The following is a 21,590-nucleotide window of genomic DNA, read 5'->3' as shown; positions in this document are numbered from 1 at the left end:
TTATTAGAAATTTCATGTCAATTAGTAATATAATTTTAATAGTGTATATAAGTAAAAAATAATCTCTATCACTAGTGAAAAAAAGACTTTTAAAATCGGTTATTTTTAACTTTTAAAATCAGTTCTGTAACCGATTTTGAAAGAGCTGATTTTAAAAGTTAGACTTCTAAAATCGGTTAAACAACCGATTTTAAAAGTTAACTTTTAAGATCGGTTGTTTAATAACTGATCTTAAAATTCTGGTTGGGAAAAAAAATTAAACTGGAACGGGCCGTTCCAGTCTAATCAAAAGGACTAAAAAGTAATTTTCAGTACGGGCCGTTCTCCTTGAAGAACGGTCCGTTCTCCTTGAAGAACGGTCCGTTCTCCTTGAAGAACGGTCCGTTCTCCTTGAAGAACGGTCCGTTCTCCTTGAAGAACGACCCGTTCTCAAGGGAGTACGGCCCGTTCTCCTTGGAGAACGACCTGTTCTTCTTGGAGAACGGTCCGTACTCAAGGGAGAACGGTCCGTACTCAAGGGAGAACGGCCCGTTCTCCTGGCAGAACGGCCCGTTCTCCTTGCAGAACGGGCCGTTCCAGGTTCGAAATTTACCCACACTGAATCTACAACGAAAATAGAGACGAGAAAAACATGAGAAAGCGAAAAGAGACACAACAAGAACATGAGAAGACGAAAATGAAAACGAAAACGACAACGAAATTTACCTTATTGGAGACTTTAGAAAATGAGAGCGTCACAAATTAAAAAAAGTAATGGAGGGAAAGATTAAAGAGAATGAGAATGAAGTGGAATATAAAAGATTTCTGACGATACTTTTAAAATCGGTTATTGAAGAACCGATTTTGTATATTACATACAAAATTGGTTCTGAAGTAACTAATTTTAAAAGTGCTTTAAAATCGATCATAGAATAACCGATCTTAAAAGTACTTTTAAGATCGGTTCTTTTATAACCGATCTTAAAAGTACTTTTAAGATTGGTTCTTTTGTAACCGGTCTTAAAAGTGTTCATGTTATTTACAAATTTGTCACCGCGTCACTTTTAAGATCGGTTACCTTGTAACCGATCTTAAAATTCTGATTTTAAATCCAATTTTTACACTAGTGTATCTTACAAACTAATTTTATAAGATTTATAATTCTTAAAGATGATATCAAAATCTATCATAACGATCGTCGTTAAATTTATCAGATCATCCACTATCCAATCATTATCGACTACCTACAAATATTTAATTCGGTCACCTTTATATTCAAGATGTTCAATACTAATAGTATGATTTTAATAGCATATATTAGTGAGGAACAATATTTATCAATTTGTAAGTTCAATTAAACTTATAATCCACCTTCTTAAGTTTAAAATAATTTTTACCCATAAAACCTTTTCTTCTTAAACATAATTAAGTAACAAACAAGTCCGAGTCTAATCACCTGGAAAATTAAAAAACAGAAAGAAAGTGACACGACAATCTATAGGAGAGTAATATGACGAGTCTTATTAACTAAGCATTAAGTAATTCTAAAATTGTGAAGCTATTAAACTGAAACTTTTTGAAAGCCTCGAGGGTTATTTATTGCCAAATGCAAATAAATGGCCAAGACATAACATTAGGCGAGTCTATGTGTATTAGGCTATCTGTTACATTCTTCACATTCTTTGTTTCTGGCCTCAATATCTATTTCAACACTTTGAATTTGGAATTTGCATGTTCAATATCAATAAGGTTAGTCGGTTAGGTGTGGTGTGGTCACGTGTAATTATTGCAACATGGGTTTGATTTAGGTCCCATCTATAATACTTTGGGGGTTGTTGCTGCATAAATGTTATGTTCCTTTGCCTTTACTTCTCTTTCTATTCTCATCATCGAGATATTGGTGTCCAGCATTATCCTTGTTGGATTAGGACATGGCCAGAGAAAATGGTACATCAAAATCTCTTTTGTGATTGTGAAGTTGCAAATTTCTATGTTGAGAAACAGTAGATCGAGTACGAAAAGGAGAAAGGAACGATTTGTGCCTATATTATGAAGCTTGATATTAAAGTTGGATAGAAATGTTTTTCATAAATTTGATTTTGAAACAATATACGTATTTGGAATGTGTTATAAAATTAATTTTAATTGTAAAATTTGCTTTTATGTACGCACAAAAGGAGGAATCGATTATGAAGATAAAACATTCAAGTTAAAAGTTTAATCGGTGAATATAAGTCAATAATGATTATCGAATTATATATATGTATACATTTTTATCCAACACAAGTATATATTTGTGTTGTATGACAACGAAATTTGTTTGAAAAACTAAAATATAAAATCAAAATAAATATAAAATATGATCCTTAAAAAACTTATGTGGCTTCACCTTCAACTTGTCATCACACACTATTAAACTATCTAACCAACATTAGAAATCTCATCTCAATTATGCACGTGCGACAGTTAGAAACTTTTATGGTGTATTTAGTGATATCAAAATAGTTTATTGAGTTAAGTTGGATTTTAAAAAAATAAATCAAATTTGTTTAATCTGATATGTTAATAGGTTAGACCAAGTTAATAATTAAATATGTGAATTTTATTGATTCAATATATTTTTTTTTTTGTAAAATTTAAGTATAAATAAAAAAATTAACCAATTTGACTTAACATGTCAACGAGTTAAAATAAGCTAACAAATGAAAAATTAGTTTGGAAATCATAGCAAATCAGAGGTATTATTCATGGGGTTGATGGATCACAAAAGAAAACACAAGTACTATGATACTTGATTTGAATAATAGTATAAGATTAATTTTGATGGTGTACTTCTTTCTTCTAGCTATATCAATTTAAGTGATAATAATGGCATGATTTGAAGAAACTCGCGTTGTGATTTTATACTTCTCCATGGTTAAGTATGAAATTAATGTTGTCTTCGAAAAATAAAATACTATCATTATTAAAATAATAGACCGAGATCAAGAGTAAAAAAAAAATACAAAAGTCAAGAGATTAAAAAGTTATTTTAGCCTTTTCTCGTGCATAGCATTTTGACCTTTTCTAGTTTCTTTAATACATGGCCGTCTTGTCTATTCATTTGGGCTTTTCTGGCCCATCTTGTGTTCCAAGACCAAAATAAGAGCTTACACAAACTACACACGAACATTGTAGAAGAAGGCTTATACGCATTGTTTTTATTTTTTTGGTCCATATATACGTATTTTTTATTGGCCTAGTGCTTCATAAGGGTATTTTTTGTTTTTGGGAGAATTTTATGACCTATTTCAGAAGGGTGATGATATATACACCTCCTATTTTTTATAAATACACCTCCAATTTCTTTTTTTAAAATAAAATTTCTAAAATATCATTCTAACTAAATATGATTATGTTGATGGAAACGTTAATTTTAGCATTCCGGAAAAGTATTTTCCAGAATAGTAAAATTATTGTTCCAGAAAGTATTTTCCGGAAGTATGTTTCTTATTTAATTCCGGAAAGTTCTTTCCGGAACATTAAATTTAGTATTCCGAAAAATATTTTTCGAAATTATGTAACAAGCACACTTATGAAAAATACTTTCCAGAATAAAAAATTTATTATTCCTAAATATACTTTCCGGAACAAAAGCTTTATTATTCTGGAAAACACTTTCTGGAACAAATAGTGAGAAGAATTATTTGGAAGAAAAGATGCATATGATTTGACACATTTTCCTTCAATATTGAACTCACTTACAACTTATAACAAAACTAAAAAGGGAAGAGGATAATGTAGAAACTAAAAAGGGGAGAAGGGGAGGTATGAAGGTGCGAAGAAAAAAAGTAAAGAAGAAGAAACGGGGTGCACAAAGAAGAAAGAATAATGGTGAGAAGGGAGGTGTGAATCTGAAAAATTATAAGTTAGAAAAATAATAAATCCGGAAATGTGCTTGTTAAAAATTATGGAAAATATTTTCCGAAATACTAAATTTAATGTTCCGAAATGAACTTCCCGGAATTATATAAGAAACATACTTCCGGAAAATGCTTTCCGAAATAATAATTTTACTATTCCGGAAAATACTTTCTGGAATGCTAAAATTAACGTTTCCATCAATATAATTGTATTTAGTTAAAAAAGATATTTTAAGAGTTTTATTTAAAAAAAAGAGATTGGAGATGTATTTATAAAAAATAGGAGGTGTATATATCATCACCCATTTCAGAATCAGAAAGGCTTAAGAGTTATAAAGGTGGGCCTAGCCCTGATATGGGTGGGACCCATAAAACAAAAGTGGGTTTCGATCCATTAAGAGTTTTTTGTTAGCAAAACAAGAATCATTATCTCGTAATATATAAATAAAAAATTTATTCAATGATAGCATGGACTACTCTATGATACTATATTAAAAAAATTTACGATTAAAATTTATTATTTTAATGGAAGATTGTACATGCTAAAAATTTGTCACAGCTATGAAATGTATATATAGATTCATCTTAATTATACTACTTACACTTTTATCATTTTATACTACAATTTTTTTTATGAAATGAAAAAAAGTTTCATTACATATACCTGTTTATATATAAACATAACTAAACATTTTTTCATTTTATTTCTCAACGAATTCGTGAAAATGGAGAATCTAAAAACTCACATAATGGTGCAATTGACATTTAATGGCAACTAACTATATTTTTTTTTTATTTCACACACATCCTTTAGATGTAATCCTTTTCGAATTGGGTAAAATCACTATAGATGATAAAACTTTCTAAATATTTGACACAACTATATATCCAAAACTCAAATTCAAGAATCTAAACCATTGATTAAGCTTGAATAATCTCATACTAATTGATAGTGACAACTAACTATGTTAAACTATTGATCTAACACATATTAACACCTCCTTAATAGTTAAAATTCATTACAAATTACAAAATTATGAGAGAAAATCATTAAATGAGACAACGAGGTCCACTAAATTTTTTAATTTCCAATAAATTTTAATTAATAAAGAATGTGTTAACATTTGTCATTGATGGATAAGATTGTTCATATATAAAACAACTTTGCATATCTATGTGATATTATATATGATATGATATTATATATGATATAAACAATAGTTGGAGGGAAAAATGAAGGTGTGAAATTAAAACCCCAAAGTGGTAGGGTCTTCAAAATGGAAGCAGGCCCAAAGCTGGGCCCATGTGGAAGAATCCAAAAAAGTTGGGAAACAGGCATGTTGTTATATTCCTCTTTGCATAACCACCATTCCACCTGCGACTTCTTTATGGGACCAAATCTCTGGCACACCGAGATCGAAACCCTAACACTGCTATTACCCTTCTTCTCTCCATATATCATATATCATATCTCATATCCTCCCTTCAAAAGCATCCAAAATCTTCCATAAAGTGAAAGAACTGAATATCACCTTTTTAGGTCTCCTTTAAATTTTAAATGGCATGTGGAAAGAGACCCTTCCTCTTGCTAATTTCATATCACCAACCCACCATCTCTCTTTTCTTTCTATTCTTGTTTATTTTTATACATATATTAGAACATGCACACAAACCTAATTACTTAATCCTATGGATCAATATGAGAAACAGTGACAATGACAAGATTCTCTTACACATTATACTCTAGTGCATGCAATTAATAAATGAGATGCATATCATTATTATATATAAATGGATCATGTCTTTCCTTTTCTCAATATATACTTATTTCTCTCTCACACAGACACATACCCCAATGCTTAGAGAAGGTAAGAGTTATACGTAGTCATTTATATAAAAAGAGCACAGAAATAAAAGCATCTAAAAAGTTTATTCTTGTCTTCTTATTCCCTCTTTATTCCCTTCAGAAACTACAATGAAGTTGCCCCCTCTTCATCTTGATTTTAGCTTTATCATGCATGTCCCATGAAAGAAAAGATAGCATTAACATGCACGTTACTCTCTCTCTCTCTTTCTCTTTCAGATGGGATTAGTTCATCTTTTCTCTGTAACATTGCAGGAAAAAAGATCGAATCTAACGCAGAATAAAGTAATAAAGAGGTGTCTGTCTCCTAGTATCACTCTCTTTCTAAAAAATTAAATGACAAATTAAAAAATTAAAAAGAAAAAAGAATCTCACCAATAAACGTATAGCTATTCAAAATCAAACTCAAATTTTTCGATCAAGAAATTTGAACTTCGGGTTCCCTCGTGCTCTATAACAGACACAAATTTGTCCATAGATTCCCTCAGAAGTAATTAAAGTGAAACTTCCAAAATCATTTTAAATTAAAAGTGAATAATTTCACACACACGTATACATATATGTGCATGTCATAGTCATAGTCATAGCATGTTCATAACGTTACGGTTCAAAGAAGAGATCGTTCGTCAGTTTATGGGGACCATGGTTTTAAATTGCGGTTGCGGTCGCGGTTGCGGTCGCGGTTGCAGTTACTGCGGTTGCGGGTATTGCGATGCGGATTGCGGCTGTTGCGGTGTGAAATTATTAATTATTTTCACTAAATATAAAAAATTTATAATTATCAATATATATTTTATTTTTAAGGATTTATACATTTTAATTCCTTTTTTTTTTTAATATTCTATTATTTTAATGAATAATTTAATTTATTTTAAAATTATAGTATCAATTTATCGTATTGCGGATGTATTGCGGTACATTGCAGATGTGTTGCGGATGCAACACCGTTACGTTGCGGAAAAATGTGTGATTTCCAGTATCATCGCAATTGCGGTCCGATGCCGTTGCGGACAAGGCCGCAACAGCAATATTGCGGCCGCAACACGTGTTGCGGTCCGCAATTTAAAACCATGATGGGGACCCATCAAAACCTAAAAGATCTTCTTGAACTTCATCTCTTAAAGTAAGTTTTCTTTCTACTGGGAAAACATATCAGCACCAGTAAAGCTTAGATTTATATGGTAGTGGATGTGCATGAGATTAGATAAATGCAAATTAAATTATTTGGTTGCTTCCATCCTCTATATTAATTCAATATAAAAAGCACGGAACTGATTGAAATAATTAATGAGTTATTGTGAAATTATATATATATATATATGTGTGTTTTGATTCACATCATTGAGTGTAGTTATCTCTACAATCAATAATATCCGATGCCAAAAAAACAAAATCTTGTACAAAAATTCAATACTATAATATTTTATTAACCGGCGTTCTTATAGTACTTTAAGGCATATATACCTCCTCTTATGTACCAAGTTTTTAAAATATATAATTTTTTTTATAACGTGTTGGCTTATAAAATTAAAGTGATATCTTCTATTATAATTTTTATGTTTAAATTAGTCCTTGATTAAAAAATATAATTGTAAAACCAGTTAAACTGACTTTTGCTTAAAAATATACAAATTAAACCATTAAACATATTATTACTGGGTTATATATCTTAAACCTCGTGAAAAGTGGATTCGATAAACACGTTGAGAAATTTAATTAAGTAGTTGATTTTTTTTCTCCTATCCACTCCCCCATTTATTTATTTATTTATTTTTATCGATCCACTCTCTTCTATTTTCATCATGCACATATTTTTGTGACTGACAGTTCTAATTTGCACCACGATAGTAACTTAACCTGGGAATTTTTTTTTATCTCGTGAGGTTCGACGTAAAGTTCTCGGTAATATATATTTTTAAAAGAGAAAGCGAAAGCTACGTGATTCCTCCCCAAACCTTTCAAAAATGTGAAAAGAAGTAGAAAGTGAAGCGTAATGAGAAACACTTTTGGACATTTCATTTTTCTATATGAAGAATATAATTATATATAAATATAAAGAACAATTAATGTAACAAACAAAGTGATGATGACTAACTACAGCACAATTAACAAGGTGGTTTGCAGTTTGCACAAACTCATTGGTATATTTCTGGTATAAAAAACAAGAAAAGTGAAATTATACAAACATTTCAAAACAATAAAATAATAAGAATTATACGAGGGGATGGTATAGTAATCAAAATAGTGATGATTTTCATGCAGTAGGATACATTTACTTTGGTCTTTAATTTGGTTCTCCCTCTCCATGTGTCAGAAGTGATGACTATATAGCAGCCTTTCTTGGTTTTTTCTTCTCTTTTCTCTTTGATTTACATTCTTCTATCCTTTCTTCTTTCTTTCCAGCTTGTCCCATTGCACATTGTTATAGTTGCAGCATATAAGAGTAACCAAAATTTTATAACTCGCCTCCATAGGAAAAGAAAGAAAAAGGGGAGCGAACTAGGGATATTATTTCTTGGCCTTTTGTTGAAAGGAAACTTGAGGGAGGCTTCAAGCATTAATGATGAAGATGACTATGATGCTGTCTGTGTGGTTTTTGTTTTTTCTCTACAGTCCTCTCTCTCTCTCTTTTTTTTTTTCTTTTTTTTCTTTTTTTTTCCTTACTTTTTTGTTTTGTTTTTGCTCTCCCTCTCCTACCCATGGTGATCCGGGTTGTCTGGATCTGGCCAATAAGAAGAGTACTTCAACCATTCAGCTTCTTGAGGGTTTGTGATTGACGACTCCTGTAAGGGAATTGTATAGTAAATGAAAATATTAGGGTTAGGGTTTGTAGAATATAATTAATTTAATCATAATCTTAAGTGACAAGAAGATAATTAAGGAAAATTGAAATTAACTTGCTAATCATGAATATGCCTTTCCACCTCATGTGGTCAAAGTGTCAAACATCAAATGGCGTTTTGCCTAACAAGACCAGTAATGTGAAAATAAAATATGATTAAGTTGATTTTACTTTTCCCAATCTTAATTAGCTATTGTTTACGAGAATAAAGAAAGAAAAAAAAAAACAGAAACAAAGAGAAAACTAATGAACATTATAGTAATAGTTTAATGAGAAGAAAAAATGATGTTAGCAGAAGTTTCGATCTCTTATACAATTCAAAAATGAAATAAAGAGAAGGTCTTTTTCCTTTAAACTTCCTTGCGGCTTCGATTGATGTCCCACGTTTTGTTTTACTATTATGCAATGGGAAGAAAAAATTAACCTCAATATAAAAAGCAAAAATAAAAAGTATTTTAATTTTAATTTTTTTTATTATGTGCCCTCTTTTTTCTTTTCTCTAGGCATTATGACACACAAAGTTCATATAATTCCAAGTCAAAAAGTTGTTTCTTACCTCTTTGATTTCAGTTGAAGTGCAACCCATGATGAGTTCCTCCAAACCAGACGCAGACCTTCCTCCAAGCTTATGATGATGTTGTTGCTGCTGTTGCTGCCATGTGTACCATAGATGCATTTCCAAGGTCAACAATCAAATTCAAAACACACATCTTAATAATCATCGTGTTGAACAATATTCAAAAAGTGAAAAGACAGTTTCATGCCTGTGATTTACCAAGCACTCTCACAAAAGCTAACCTTAGTTATTGAGTCTGACTCATGCACAATACCATGCAGACTCACTCCTTTGGATTTTCACATGCTAAGATGACTTGTTTTATTTCCACTACTCAACTTACCTTTTCTTTTCTTTATAATAATAATAATAATAATAATAATAATAATAATAATAATAATCTTTCTTAAGTTTTTTAATCCCAATTAAGCTATCATATATTGACCTTTTATGGAGTTTCAAGAAAAAATTATGGAGTTTATTCGCGTTTATGAAAGTGATTTATGCCTTGTCATAAGCTTTTTTTTTTATTTATGTTATTTTAATAAAATTAATAAAAAAAAGTATTAGAATAAGTTCCTCTTATCTTATTTTAATAAGTTATAATTTTACAGTAAAATTCATGGTATAAACTCTTATTAACAGCTTTTATTAAATAATAGTTCAATTTTTTTTTTTATCAGCATATGTAGTTTAAATATAATTATTTATTTACTTTTTTATCTATCTTTTAACTCCTTTTCGTATCTTTTTGTTTCTTTGTTACCATATCACTTATTACGTCAGTTTTACTTTTTTTTTTTTTGGTTTTCTCTTCTGTTTCTTTTTTTCTCTCCAGTTTCTCTCTTCCTTCTACTCCATATACAACCCAAATGAAATGTATATATATCTTTAATCTTCAATTACCCTCAGTTAAAATGTCTATCCAAATGCACTTTTACTCTTTTTTTTATTATTGTCACTACTATTTAGGTATTAGCTAGCTATAATACTTCTCAATAATGAAATTGAAAAGGAAGAAATTTACAATCATGCATATAATCATGTTTAAGAGGTGGGATTTGAGTGGTGATTACCTGGAAATTTTCATTTTGGAGCATTATTCTAGAGACATGGTAAGAGTTGTCATCAAGAATGATGGATGTGTGATGGAGGGGAGGCGGGGAGATAATTGTAGAGATGGGATGTGACGGCCTACTGATATGAAAAGCTGAGTTTGAAATCTGATGATGAGCATGCTGATGCTGTTGATGTTGTTGTTGATGATGATGAGCTACATGTTGTGGTCGTTGCCTTTCATGCACTTCTTCACATGAACCTGATGCTTGCACCACTTCTCTTGCTGTGGAAGCCTCTCCTATTCCAACCTGCATTGTCCACCATCATATATATTTCACTATTAATATTTCGGTTCTTTTTATAAGACACAAATGATTGTGTAAAGTATATCAGAAGTAGTATATATATCACTTCTTCGAAAGAATGAAAAAAGACTATATCATATACATATACACCAATTTTCTGACTAGCTAGATACTGTTAAACTTGTATTTGTTGCACTTTAACGTGTTATAAATTGTTGTTTTGTTTCATTTTATGTATATACTCTTTGGGAAAACTCACGTTTTTGGTAAAGTATGCAACAAAACAAAAATGAGGAAATCGGTAATAAAAAAAGAGGCCAAAAAGACTATATTATATACATATATCACCGATTTTCTAACTAGCTAGATGCCAAGTCAATTATCAACTTTAATTAGCTTTAACTTTGTTTCCTTCGTTGTATCAACTCGTGTGGGTGTTGCCTTCTGTGGTAGGTAAACAGCTTCTGGTTGGTTGATACTGATTTATGATTCAGGTACAATTTCATGCGGTGTGTGCAAGCAATATGGCTATATCAGCAGTTACCTTAACCCTTTCATGTTTTAGTTTCACCTTTTTGGTGCAGAAGAAAATTTGAATTTCAACAAAAGGAAGTTGAAATTCAGTGAATCATGTCAGCTTCGGTCAGCCATATAAGTGAAACATCACGTTCAATTAATTAGGGTCTAGTCAGTAAATTTTTCCAAAAATACTTTTAGAAGAAATTTTTTTTTAAAATATAAACTAAAATTAATTTATACATATATTAATTTTTTCCTGTTATGTTCAAAATCCTCTTATAATTTTTTATTTTATTTTCTATTATAGGTGCTTTTGATTAAATTTTTCAAATCAAACCCTTAAAAGAGGTGTCCGATATTATGACTATGCAAGTGTACGTCTCATCAAATGTTTTTGATGCTATATATATATATACACACATTAAGGGAGCACGTTTGAATGATATGCATGATTGATATATATGATTATATTTATGTGTGTGCAGTGTGAAGTGTACCTCATCAAAGCTTTTCCTGAAAGGGATGAAGCTAAAATGATCGGGTTTTAGGTGTTGAATATCCAAGGGGTGATGATGAGTGAAACTCGTGATTGGAGGAACACCAACAACAGCAGACATCTCATCTCTGTGAGTAACAATTTCCTTTGAAGAACAGCTTCCACTTCCACTGTCCCTTCTACCACTGTTGTTAGGTTCTCCACTTCCTTCACCAGTTGTTGCACTTCTATCTGACCAATTGCACTGCCTTGGCTGTGTTTGGTAGAATATCTTCGACACCACAAGTTCCCCCTCTTTCTCTTCCTCATGCTGCCCCAAATGGTATTGGTGCATCACCCAGTTGGTTTTCTCAGGCTTTCTGTTCTTCCCAAAGTTGGTGTAGAGGACAAGAATTTTCTTGCAACCCTTTTGCTTTCCATTCACCATCACTGGCCTGGTCTTACCAGTCTTGTGCCACCTGGTTTCTCCACCTTGCAAGTCACACTCGTTTTGAATCTTTCTCCTCTTTCTTGTCCCAGTTGTGTAAGCCTTTGAGGGTCTGTGGAAAAAGTGCCTGCTCAATCCATCTCTTGTTACTCCTGTTGTATGAACCACACACCCAAAATCAAAGTTAGGTCGACTTAGGTGAACCGAAAAAAAACAACATCCTTATGGTAATTAGTATAGTTTAAGTTTCTTCTTATTCTTAAATACCAAAAGAAGTTTTGGTCTACATATTTAGTAAAACCTAAATGAGAATTAAATAATGATATGGATAAGATAGTTAGAAAATTATTAGGATTCTGGTTAGTTATAAACTTCAAAGAACTTGTAAAAATTTCTCAACTAAAAATAAAAAACTTCTTTCAATAATGAAATTTAAAAAAAAAAAATTAAACTTCTATGTAAATGTAAACAGACTGATTAACACTCATAAGAGTAGTGAGAGTTGGAAGTTAAAGTAGATGATTTGATTTATATATATTTTGACTGTATATATATCTCACACCTGGAAGTTTCTCAGGATGGGTATAACAAATTCCATCTTCTCCTTCAATAGTGGGAATGAACTCATCTATCAAAGGGTGTGATTTCATGTTCTTTGCCTCCACTTTGGCTTCAAGATGTTCTATTAGTTCTTGGTCTGTGGGATCAAACTTCACTCCTGCTGGTAGGCCTAGCCAGTCCTGCAGTCTCCATGGAAAAATTCAAGTGAAAAACCAAAATTAAAGCTAAAGAGAGAAAGAAAGATAAGAAGAGCAAGAAGAATAATACAAAGGAAAGAGAAAGTAAAGAGGGCGAAAGCCTTTAATTAATAACAAAAAATCAACACTCAAAATTCAAACCCCATCAAATGAATTAATAACAAAACAGCAACAAGAATACTAATATGGCTAGCTATACTTTCTTTTTCTTTTACTTGTGTATGATACATATGATTCTTGTTCATATTGTCAAAGGCTTTTGAGTGAAGGAAAGAATATTATTGAGATATTTTAATTTTCCGTACCGGCTTCCCTTCAAACTTGTGTCCGCAACCGGGGCACTGCTTGGATCCACACAACTGATGCTCTTCAAGCTTGGCATCTATCAGATCAGAACTGCTTACAGAACTCAAGTTGCTCATCTTACTCATCCTGACACGTGTGACCGATTCTGTGCGCGTGTGTGTTTGCGCTATCTCTTTTGATGTAACCAGATGATGCCTTCAAATGTTGCAACTACTCCCTTTTTATGGAACAGTCCACAACTGAGCATGTCCGAGTTTAATTCTTCTCTATATCACAGCAAAATCCAAGACCCTATTGAGATCCATCAAAACATAAAATCCCCCAAAAAGATAAAGAAAGGAACTTGGATGAAGAATTTCAGTAACTTGAAGGCCAAAATATATGTATATATATGCTCGAGAAGATGATGATCCGATTGAGAAAAGAAGAAAGCATACATAAGCAAAGAGAAAAATCTCGAATATAGACAAAAATGATGATCGAAAATCCTAACTCCCTAGCATGTTATACGCGACAGTTTCATAGAGGAAATTAAATCAATCCTAAACCAAAAAAAACTGCAGAAGCTTGATGAGAATATGCAGGAAAGAAGGAAAATATTCGGAAAGGATAAGATAAAGAAGAACATGGAGGAAGGAAAGAGGGAACAGTTACAATAGGATTTAGATATAAACCTGCTTTAACCATGGAAAACAGCAGAATTCCCTATCTAGCTATAGCTACTTTAACTGAAGGCAGTGAGAAAAAAATAATAAAGGAAAAGGTGGCTGCAGCTGCTTCAAGCACACATATAGTACCTTTAACTCTTTGCTAACTTAAGAAGTGCATGGTATGTAGGCGGTTTATGAGAGAGAAAGAAAGAGAGAGGGAAAAAGAGAAGCAAAGAAACAGGATAGAAAGAAAGAAAACCCGGGTTGGTTTTTTTCTGACTAAAGCTCAAAGTCCAGCCTCTCTCTTCTCCCTCTATCCTACTAGTATTACACCTTTCTTTCAGCCTTGACTACAAAAGCAAAATTAAAGCCACAAAACGGCCACATAGCTGTTACTAATAAAAGAATACCAACCCAACAATTCATTTCCTTCTTTTATATATCCCAAACAAAGTAATACTAAACACTCCTCTTTCATAATAATTTTAATTAAATAATATAATTTTATCATTAATTCATAATAAGATAATTTTATTCTTTATAATAAATACTCTTAATTGACTTGAACAGAAAAATTTTATTGACTAGAGTAGTCGTTTTAATTAATTTAAATATGATTAATATTTCTGGTAATAGATACATGTGTGTGTGGTGTTTATTAAAGAAAAGAAATTAAGGCGAAAACATAGTTAAAGAATTAGAATTAAGTATTTCTATAATACATTAATTGGTTTCTATCACTAGTTATTAATTACATATTATCTTTCAGCAAAAGTTAGCAGGAAAAACTATTAACTAATAGAATATCTGATGTAAATAGTCACTTCTTAATACGTGTTACAAAGTTTGGACTTAGAGTAATAACGACGACATGAGGCAGAATTAAGGTCTCATTATTTAAGCATAACAGATTAATGTCAGACACATATAATAAAGCCAAGATTTTAAGGGAGAGAGAAAGTGAGACACCCAGATGGAAATAAGGGAAAAAGGGATGATAGAAACTCACATGGGTTTTGAGCTGGAGTGCTGATCATGATGCTTTTGCCATGAATGTTTTGCACACACACAAGGGAAGAGAGAGAGAGAGAGTTTTACAAGGTTGCTTGATAAGCAAGACAAAGCTGTGTGTACTTGATGGACCACCACCTCTTCTCCTAATTACTAGAATTTATCTTAAATCATATTCTTTTAAAAAAAATTAAAAATTTCTGTAACTTGGACCAGAAGCACCAAATAGTTTACATGCTCAAGGTAATAAAAAGAATGTACAGTTATAATTCTTGAGGGTGGTACTATTATTTTCCCCTTCTTTTTGCCAATAATTTTTTAATTTACTGGTGCAGGGGGAAAAAATAATAATTGTTGGGATGGTGCTATTATTTTCCACTCTCTTTAATTTTGGCCTTGTGTTATTTCTATTCCGAGCTTATATAAAGTATTGGTCACTCGGACACAAATTATGTAGTTCACATATATAAGAAGTAAGAAGTAGACCCACAGCACTTTGTGGGTCCAGCATGGAAATCTTATGCCCCCATAAAGTATCTTAATCAGATGATGGCTAGGTTTCACGTTTATAACAGCATTCTTTGGAGCAGTCAAGAGAAAAATGATGGAGGGTCCCTAATGATGTTTGCAGTATAGATAGATGGCTATGATTGCCCCTTTGTCTCCTGTCTTTTCCTTTTTTCCTGTTTTTCTTTCTCTTTGCAAATTGATAGCTTTGCTTTTATTTCATGGAGCTCACTATGAGAATGAGGAAGCATAATTTTTGCCTAAATTTCACAGACACGCCTAAGGAATATATCCTAACTTAAGGGTATACAGGAAAATTTGGAATAAACAGCGAGAAAAATTATTAAATACTATAACACTTATCCTATCTAAAGGGTATGTAGAAAAATTTGGACCAATTGGAGTGAAAAATGATTAGATAGTTTAGAAATATAAATGTCCATAATCTCCCTTAATTGCTATATGATATTCATCTTATTTTTAAAGATATATATAGAGAAATTTGGATTAAACAACAAGAGAAATTATTATGTAGTTTAAAAACATCAAGTATTTATAGTCTCATATTTCAGTCAATTGTTATATGATATGTATTTAAAATTTTCATCAATTTTTGAAAAAATTAATAATACTTAACGATATATATCAGATAAAAGTTATAGTGTCTAAGTTATCATTAGACAATATGTAATTCAAAGTCACCAAATAATTTATGATGGACTAGAAAAATTGAATTTGTGTAACATGATTTCACATTTTTCATTCTTACCAATTAGAAAGGTGGGAAAAAAGAAAATAAGAGAATTAAATTGTTGTAATTATCCGTTTAAGTTGACCTTGGACGAACCAACCCAAGGAGCCCACATTCAAACACAGTTCCATCTTCCCACAACCTTTGTTTGCTTTGCATGAACCACAAAATATTCTACTGTTTAATAATATTTGTTCACCCATAAAATGGTTGGTGACACAGTTCCAAGGAACATCACCTCTTATAGTAATGATAATTATAGTAGAAAAAGAAGGATTTATTATACACAAAATATTCCAAAATACTCTCTTTCTGCATAATTCAAATCTTTGAGAATATTTCTTAAGGAGGTAGTACATTAGTACAATTCTTGATACGGTGTTTATGTATATTCTAGAGTGCAAAAGAAGGTTTAGCCCCAACACTCCGAAGTTGTAGCATTCTTGCAGCAATGGGATATTTTATGCTATCCCTTAGATTGCTGGTTTGGTTTACACAACTAATTCAATTATAAAATTTTAATTAATAATTATTCCCATGACCGAAGGTTATTAACATGAATAATTAATATAATACGGGAGACATATTTGGTGGTATCATGAGTGTTCTCATTAAATAAGTACAAAGTAGTAATTAATAATTAGGAGGTAATTAAGAATGAGAAAAACATTAATTGCAAGACAGCATGGTATATCAACTGGGGACATATTAATCTGATTGGCAAAGGTCACACAATAAACTTTTCCCATCTTTGGGGGATAACAAAACAGTGTTTCATCAGTTCCAGCTAGGACTTTCTTCATGATGTCTAGGCAGTGATATATTGAATGAACTCTCAATTTTTCTGATTAAATTTTCATGTAGTTTTCAGTTTTCACATCACCAATTTAAGAAGGTAAGATATATCTATTTGTTTTCAAGAGGCAGAGGACAAGTACTTCTCTAACTTTTGTTTAGTGTGGGACAATTTACAATTATTTTTCTACATATATCTCTCATTAAATTATTATTTTTAATGTTAGGAATCAAACTATTCTCTCGTTACAACGAGCTATAATAATATAAGTGTGTCAAATAGATGGGTGGAATAAATTTTGAATTGAATTAAATTATATTATATTTATTATGTTGAAAAATAAGTATAAAATAAAGTTCAATAGTTAACTATATATTCTTATACTCGGTATAATCTCATACTGCCTTTTAAATTTTAACTAATATTTTAACACATACATCACATAAAATAAATGTTTATTTGTATATAATGAAAATTTATATTAAATAAACATTTTGGAATATAGAAAATATATTATAATTAAAATTCAAAATAAATAAATTTTGAATACATAAATGATATTTTGGATTTACCATAAAGAATTAAAATTATAGCATAAGGAAATCTTTAATTATTATAAATTTATTTAGAAAATTTATTAAAATTCAATTTAAATACAGAGATAAAATATGGTAGATTTAAATGAAAAAGATCAAATATATTGGATGGTAGTGTGAGAGAGAAATTATTTAGATAATTGTTGGAGAGCCTGTGAAATTATATCCAAAATAGAAAGAAGAAATTTCTGAGAGGGTGGCCCATAATTTGACCCAATTATACTTTTTTCTGTGTTGGGCCTCATTGCTTGTGAGGCGGAATTCTCTGGTGGGTGAGAGGTACAGAGAACTTCACAGAGCAAAAGTCCACCAACATGAACATCAGAGTCAGCTATACTTTATTATCTTTTATTTCTTCACACAACTCCAAAAATGTGACTTATGAGGAGAAGTTATTAGGTGATATAAAATTAATCATTTTTTATTTCATTACATTTAATTAAATATTATTAATTTATTTTATAAATTGAAAAAAATTAAATATAGAAACCGAACATTTGGGTGAGAACTATTTTGCGTGCAAAAGTAAAAAAGAAATAAAAAATGGATAAGTTAAATGCACAAGTGGGTATGACCACTGATAATATTAGTTAGAAACATTTGATATTTATTATTTTATATTGACAATAGTTTCCTTCTATATTACTCCTGAACATATTCTTTTGACCAACTGGAGCCAGACTATGACTTAAATTCATAATGGCCCTTGACTGGAATTTATACATGAAACTAAATTCATAATATCCAAAAGCATAGTTTGACTTTGACGTATGACTCTATATCGTTAGTTTTAACAACATTAGTAGTCTCTATAAATTTTTAATTAAGAATAATGTATTATTTCATGTAGATGAGATGAAATAAAATAAGAAGTTACCAATCAATCAATCTATTAAAGAATCTATTTGAATATAAGTCATAAATATTTTTAAGAATTTTTTTTATCAAAATAAAGAATTTTTTTAATAAAGAAATTCTTAAAAATACTTTTAAATTTATATTTAAACAGACTCAGATATTTTGGCTGTCATAGCAAAATCCGAAGATTCTAAAAGAAACAACATATCAAATCTAACAAGAATAGACGAGTCTTCACTACAATTTCTTATTTGTAATAAACCTACTCAGACCACCTATTGGGCTTAATATTAATCCTTTTGGGCCTACTCGCGTCTGGGCTTCCTCAACTTTGGTCATAGCAATGAAACGTCAAATGTTGCGCTGAACTCGAGAAAATAATTGGGTGATGATAAATACACCTCCCTTTTCATATAAACACACTTCCTTTTTTTATTTTATAAAATATATAAAATCTCTAAATTACCTTTTTTTTATAAAATATATATATAATTTCTAAATTTGCACCTGCACCCCTCTTTATGTAGAAGAGCTCCTGTCGAATAAGGTTAAAGGGGACTATATTATTCAAAATCGGTGTAGATTATGTAAACTTTATGTAAAGTGGTTTTTTATGTTTAATTCTGCATAGATTCTCAGAGTTACAATTTTGATTCCCCAAATATTTTTTTTCTCCTTTCAATTGAGTCCTGAAATTTATTTATTCTCTCAAGTTTGCAACATGACACAATGATGTTGTAATGTGATTGATTTATAGAAAGAAAAATGTTGGATGGATGGCGAACCTTAACTTGGCGGTGACATGTACGTATAGATAGGAACCACTCAATTATTTGTTTTCTGTGACTTGGACCATCTTTAATAATGAAAATTTTTCATTGGCCCATCTCTTTTCTGTTTTCATTAATGAAAAATGTGTTTAATAATAATAATATAAATAAATAAATAAATAAATAAAAGATGGCAATGGTCCTCCATCTTGCTACTTTATTTTGTTGAATATATATCCGTGAGGAGGAACCAGGTTCTGACGAATGTGTTTTGTTTTTATTAATTTCCAAGTATAGAGTGAGCATAATTGCTTTTATACACTTTATTTATAATTTGGTTGAACATCATCAACTTCATGTGATAAGTGATTCAATCCTGTGTGGTGTGGATCTAGAATGCGACTTTCCATGCACCGCGGAATAATATAATATACTATTATTTTCTATCACCTTCCACCATTCATGCCTTTATTTATCTGTATCCATCTTAAAACAATTATATAATTATCAATCTATAATCATACCATACCAAGTACAAACTCTCAACTCTCTCTAGTTTCGGATAGTGCTTACAAGTATTGGAATGAATACAAATATAGTTACAATTTAGAAAGTAAAAATTAGTAAATATTTAAAATTTTAATCTTAAAATAAATAAGATATGTGTAAATATACATACTGAGAATAAAGATCACTACTAGATGATTTTTTCCTTCTTCTTACAATATAACTAGATGATTAATTATATAAAAGACTAGCTAATTAGTTTTTTTTTTTCATGGCATACGTGAATATGGATCCAAGATCTGATGAAATTTATCCTCTATACAATCAAATCGATTTTAGTGATTCAAAACTAAATAATTATGAGATAAATTATGAAATAAGTAATTTTTTTCCCCTCATAATGGCCGTAATTTTAATATTTAAAAAATACTTTAAAAAAGTATTTTCACTTTTTAATATAATATTAATTAAATTTTTTTAATTCATCCTTTCATAAGTTATTTAACCATTACTATTAAAAATAACACATTTATTGATGTAATAAAAAAAGTTTAATAAAATTATATAAAAATGATAAATTTATTGTAATTCTGAGTCTGGATGTAAAATTAAAAAAAAAAATAAAGAAAAATTATTGTGTGTCATGTAACACGCGTGACAATGTCTAACTTTAATTCTTACATTATTACTTGTATATTTTTGGTAAATTTTTATACAATATTGTTGGATATGCGCTTTTGGACATACATGGATACATCATTCATCTAATAACGTATATTTTTTTTAAATAAAATTTGCCTTTTCAAGATGCTTGTCATGCACCAGTTGCGACTGAAACAATGCTAAAATAATTTTGATAATAACCTCTGAACTGAAGTCAACAATGACATCGGCTGACAGATTTAAAGTTTTATATATATATATATATATATATATATATATATATATATATTCAGTTTAAAACAAAAATATCCACATGTGTTGATATATATATATATATATATATAAGTGATAATGTAATATGATATATATATATATATATATATATATATATATAAATTAAAATATAAAAAATAAATAAATAAATAAATAACTAACCAAGATGCACTTTGTGAATATTCATTTATAGAGAAAACCAAATTATATCGATATGTATAACTTTTACTGATTAATATTTATGGTAAATGTTGATAATCTAGTGTAGAGCGAAAAACGACTAAAAGCAATTACGTGATAAAACTTATATAGGAGTATTGTTGGATTATTTTGACTAAATAAAATTTTCAATTAAAATTAAATTAATTAAATTAGTTTGACCATTATTACCTTTACTTCAAATAAAAAAGTTATAATTGATTTTTTTTAAGTTTATCACAAAACAAGCATATCGATCATTACAGTAAGTAAAAAAAATTAACCATACGTAATATATATATATATATATATATATATATATATATATTATGAACTATTGATTGAGATTTTATAATAATCATTCAATCATTTATTATAACTTGAGATGATAATTGTTCGATTTAATATATTTAATGGACTTGATTAAATATAATAAATCCGTTAAATTTATTGAATTAAATATTATTATTTTAAGTTATAAAATAAATTAAATAATTATTATAAAGTTTCTATATTTCATGTTTAATTTATATATATATATATATATATATATATATGTATATGATCAATAATTTATGATATATGTTAAATTTTAATGATTCAATTATTAAATTTTAAAAAACATTATGCATAGATAAAAGTTATAAGTTTTTAAAAATTATTTGATATTTTATTTTATTAATTCAAATTAATAAATAATTATAAAAATATTTTATACGTTAATTTAAATCTTCATAACAAAGTATCATGTGATTTACATTTTTTTCAAAATTTATAGACTTATTTATACATTAAATTTTTTTAATTTAACGATTGGATTATTAAAATTCAACATATTATAAGTTATTAAGTGAAGTAATTTTTATCAAAAATTATTTTTAGAGTAATTTGATCCCTCTTCTCTCTCTCTTACTCTCTCTCTCTCTCTATATATATATATATATATATATGAATGAGTTGTTTGTTTGAGTAGTGCATAATTTGATCTCTTTAAATG

At 29.6% G+C, this 21,590-nt stretch overlaps 1 protein-coding gene across 5 annotated transcripts; it reads right to left on the bottom strand.

The window, feature by feature from the left end:
• Positions 1-7,814: 7,814 nt before the first annotated feature.
• NAC075 (NAC domain containing protein 75) lies at positions 7,815-14,691 on the bottom strand. Of its 5 annotated transcripts, none has more exons than XM_083072178.1 (7): positions 14,673-14,691; positions 13,013-13,304; positions 12,512-12,689; positions 11,524-12,101; positions 10,220-10,510; positions 9,144-9,239; positions 7,815-8,528 (listed from the first exon to the last, which is right to left on the bottom strand). In XM_083072178.1, exons 2-7 carry the CDS (start codon positions 13,136-13,138, stop codon positions 8,439-8,441), a joined length of 1,359 nt encoding a protein of 452 aa, XP_082928304.1. In that variant the 5' UTR covers positions 13,139-13,304; positions 14,673-14,691; the 3' UTR covers positions 7,815-8,438. The 5 variants fall into 5 exon arrangements, with proteins under 5 accessions (XP_082928304.1, XP_020220271.1, XP_020220273.1 ...); XM_020364682.3 differs by lacking the exon at positions 14,673-14,691 and adding an exon at positions 13,688-14,049; XM_020364684.3 differs by lacking the exon at positions 14,673-14,691 and adding an exon at positions 13,688-14,049 and having other exon boundaries at positions 13,013-13,279.
• Between the last annotated feature and the right edge of the window lie 6,899 nt (positions 14,692-21,590).

This window comes from Cajanus cajan, chromosome 1 (genome assembly GCF_000230855.2).
Source record: "Cajanus cajan strain Asha chromosome 1, NIPB_CcT2T_4, whole genome shotgun sequence".
Classification (NCBI taxonomy): Eukaryota; Viridiplantae; Streptophyta; class Magnoliopsida; order Fabales; family Fabaceae; genus Cajanus; species Cajanus cajan.
The sequence above is the reverse complement of the archived record's forward strand: the minus strand, read 5'-3'. Positions and strand labels throughout refer to the sequence as shown.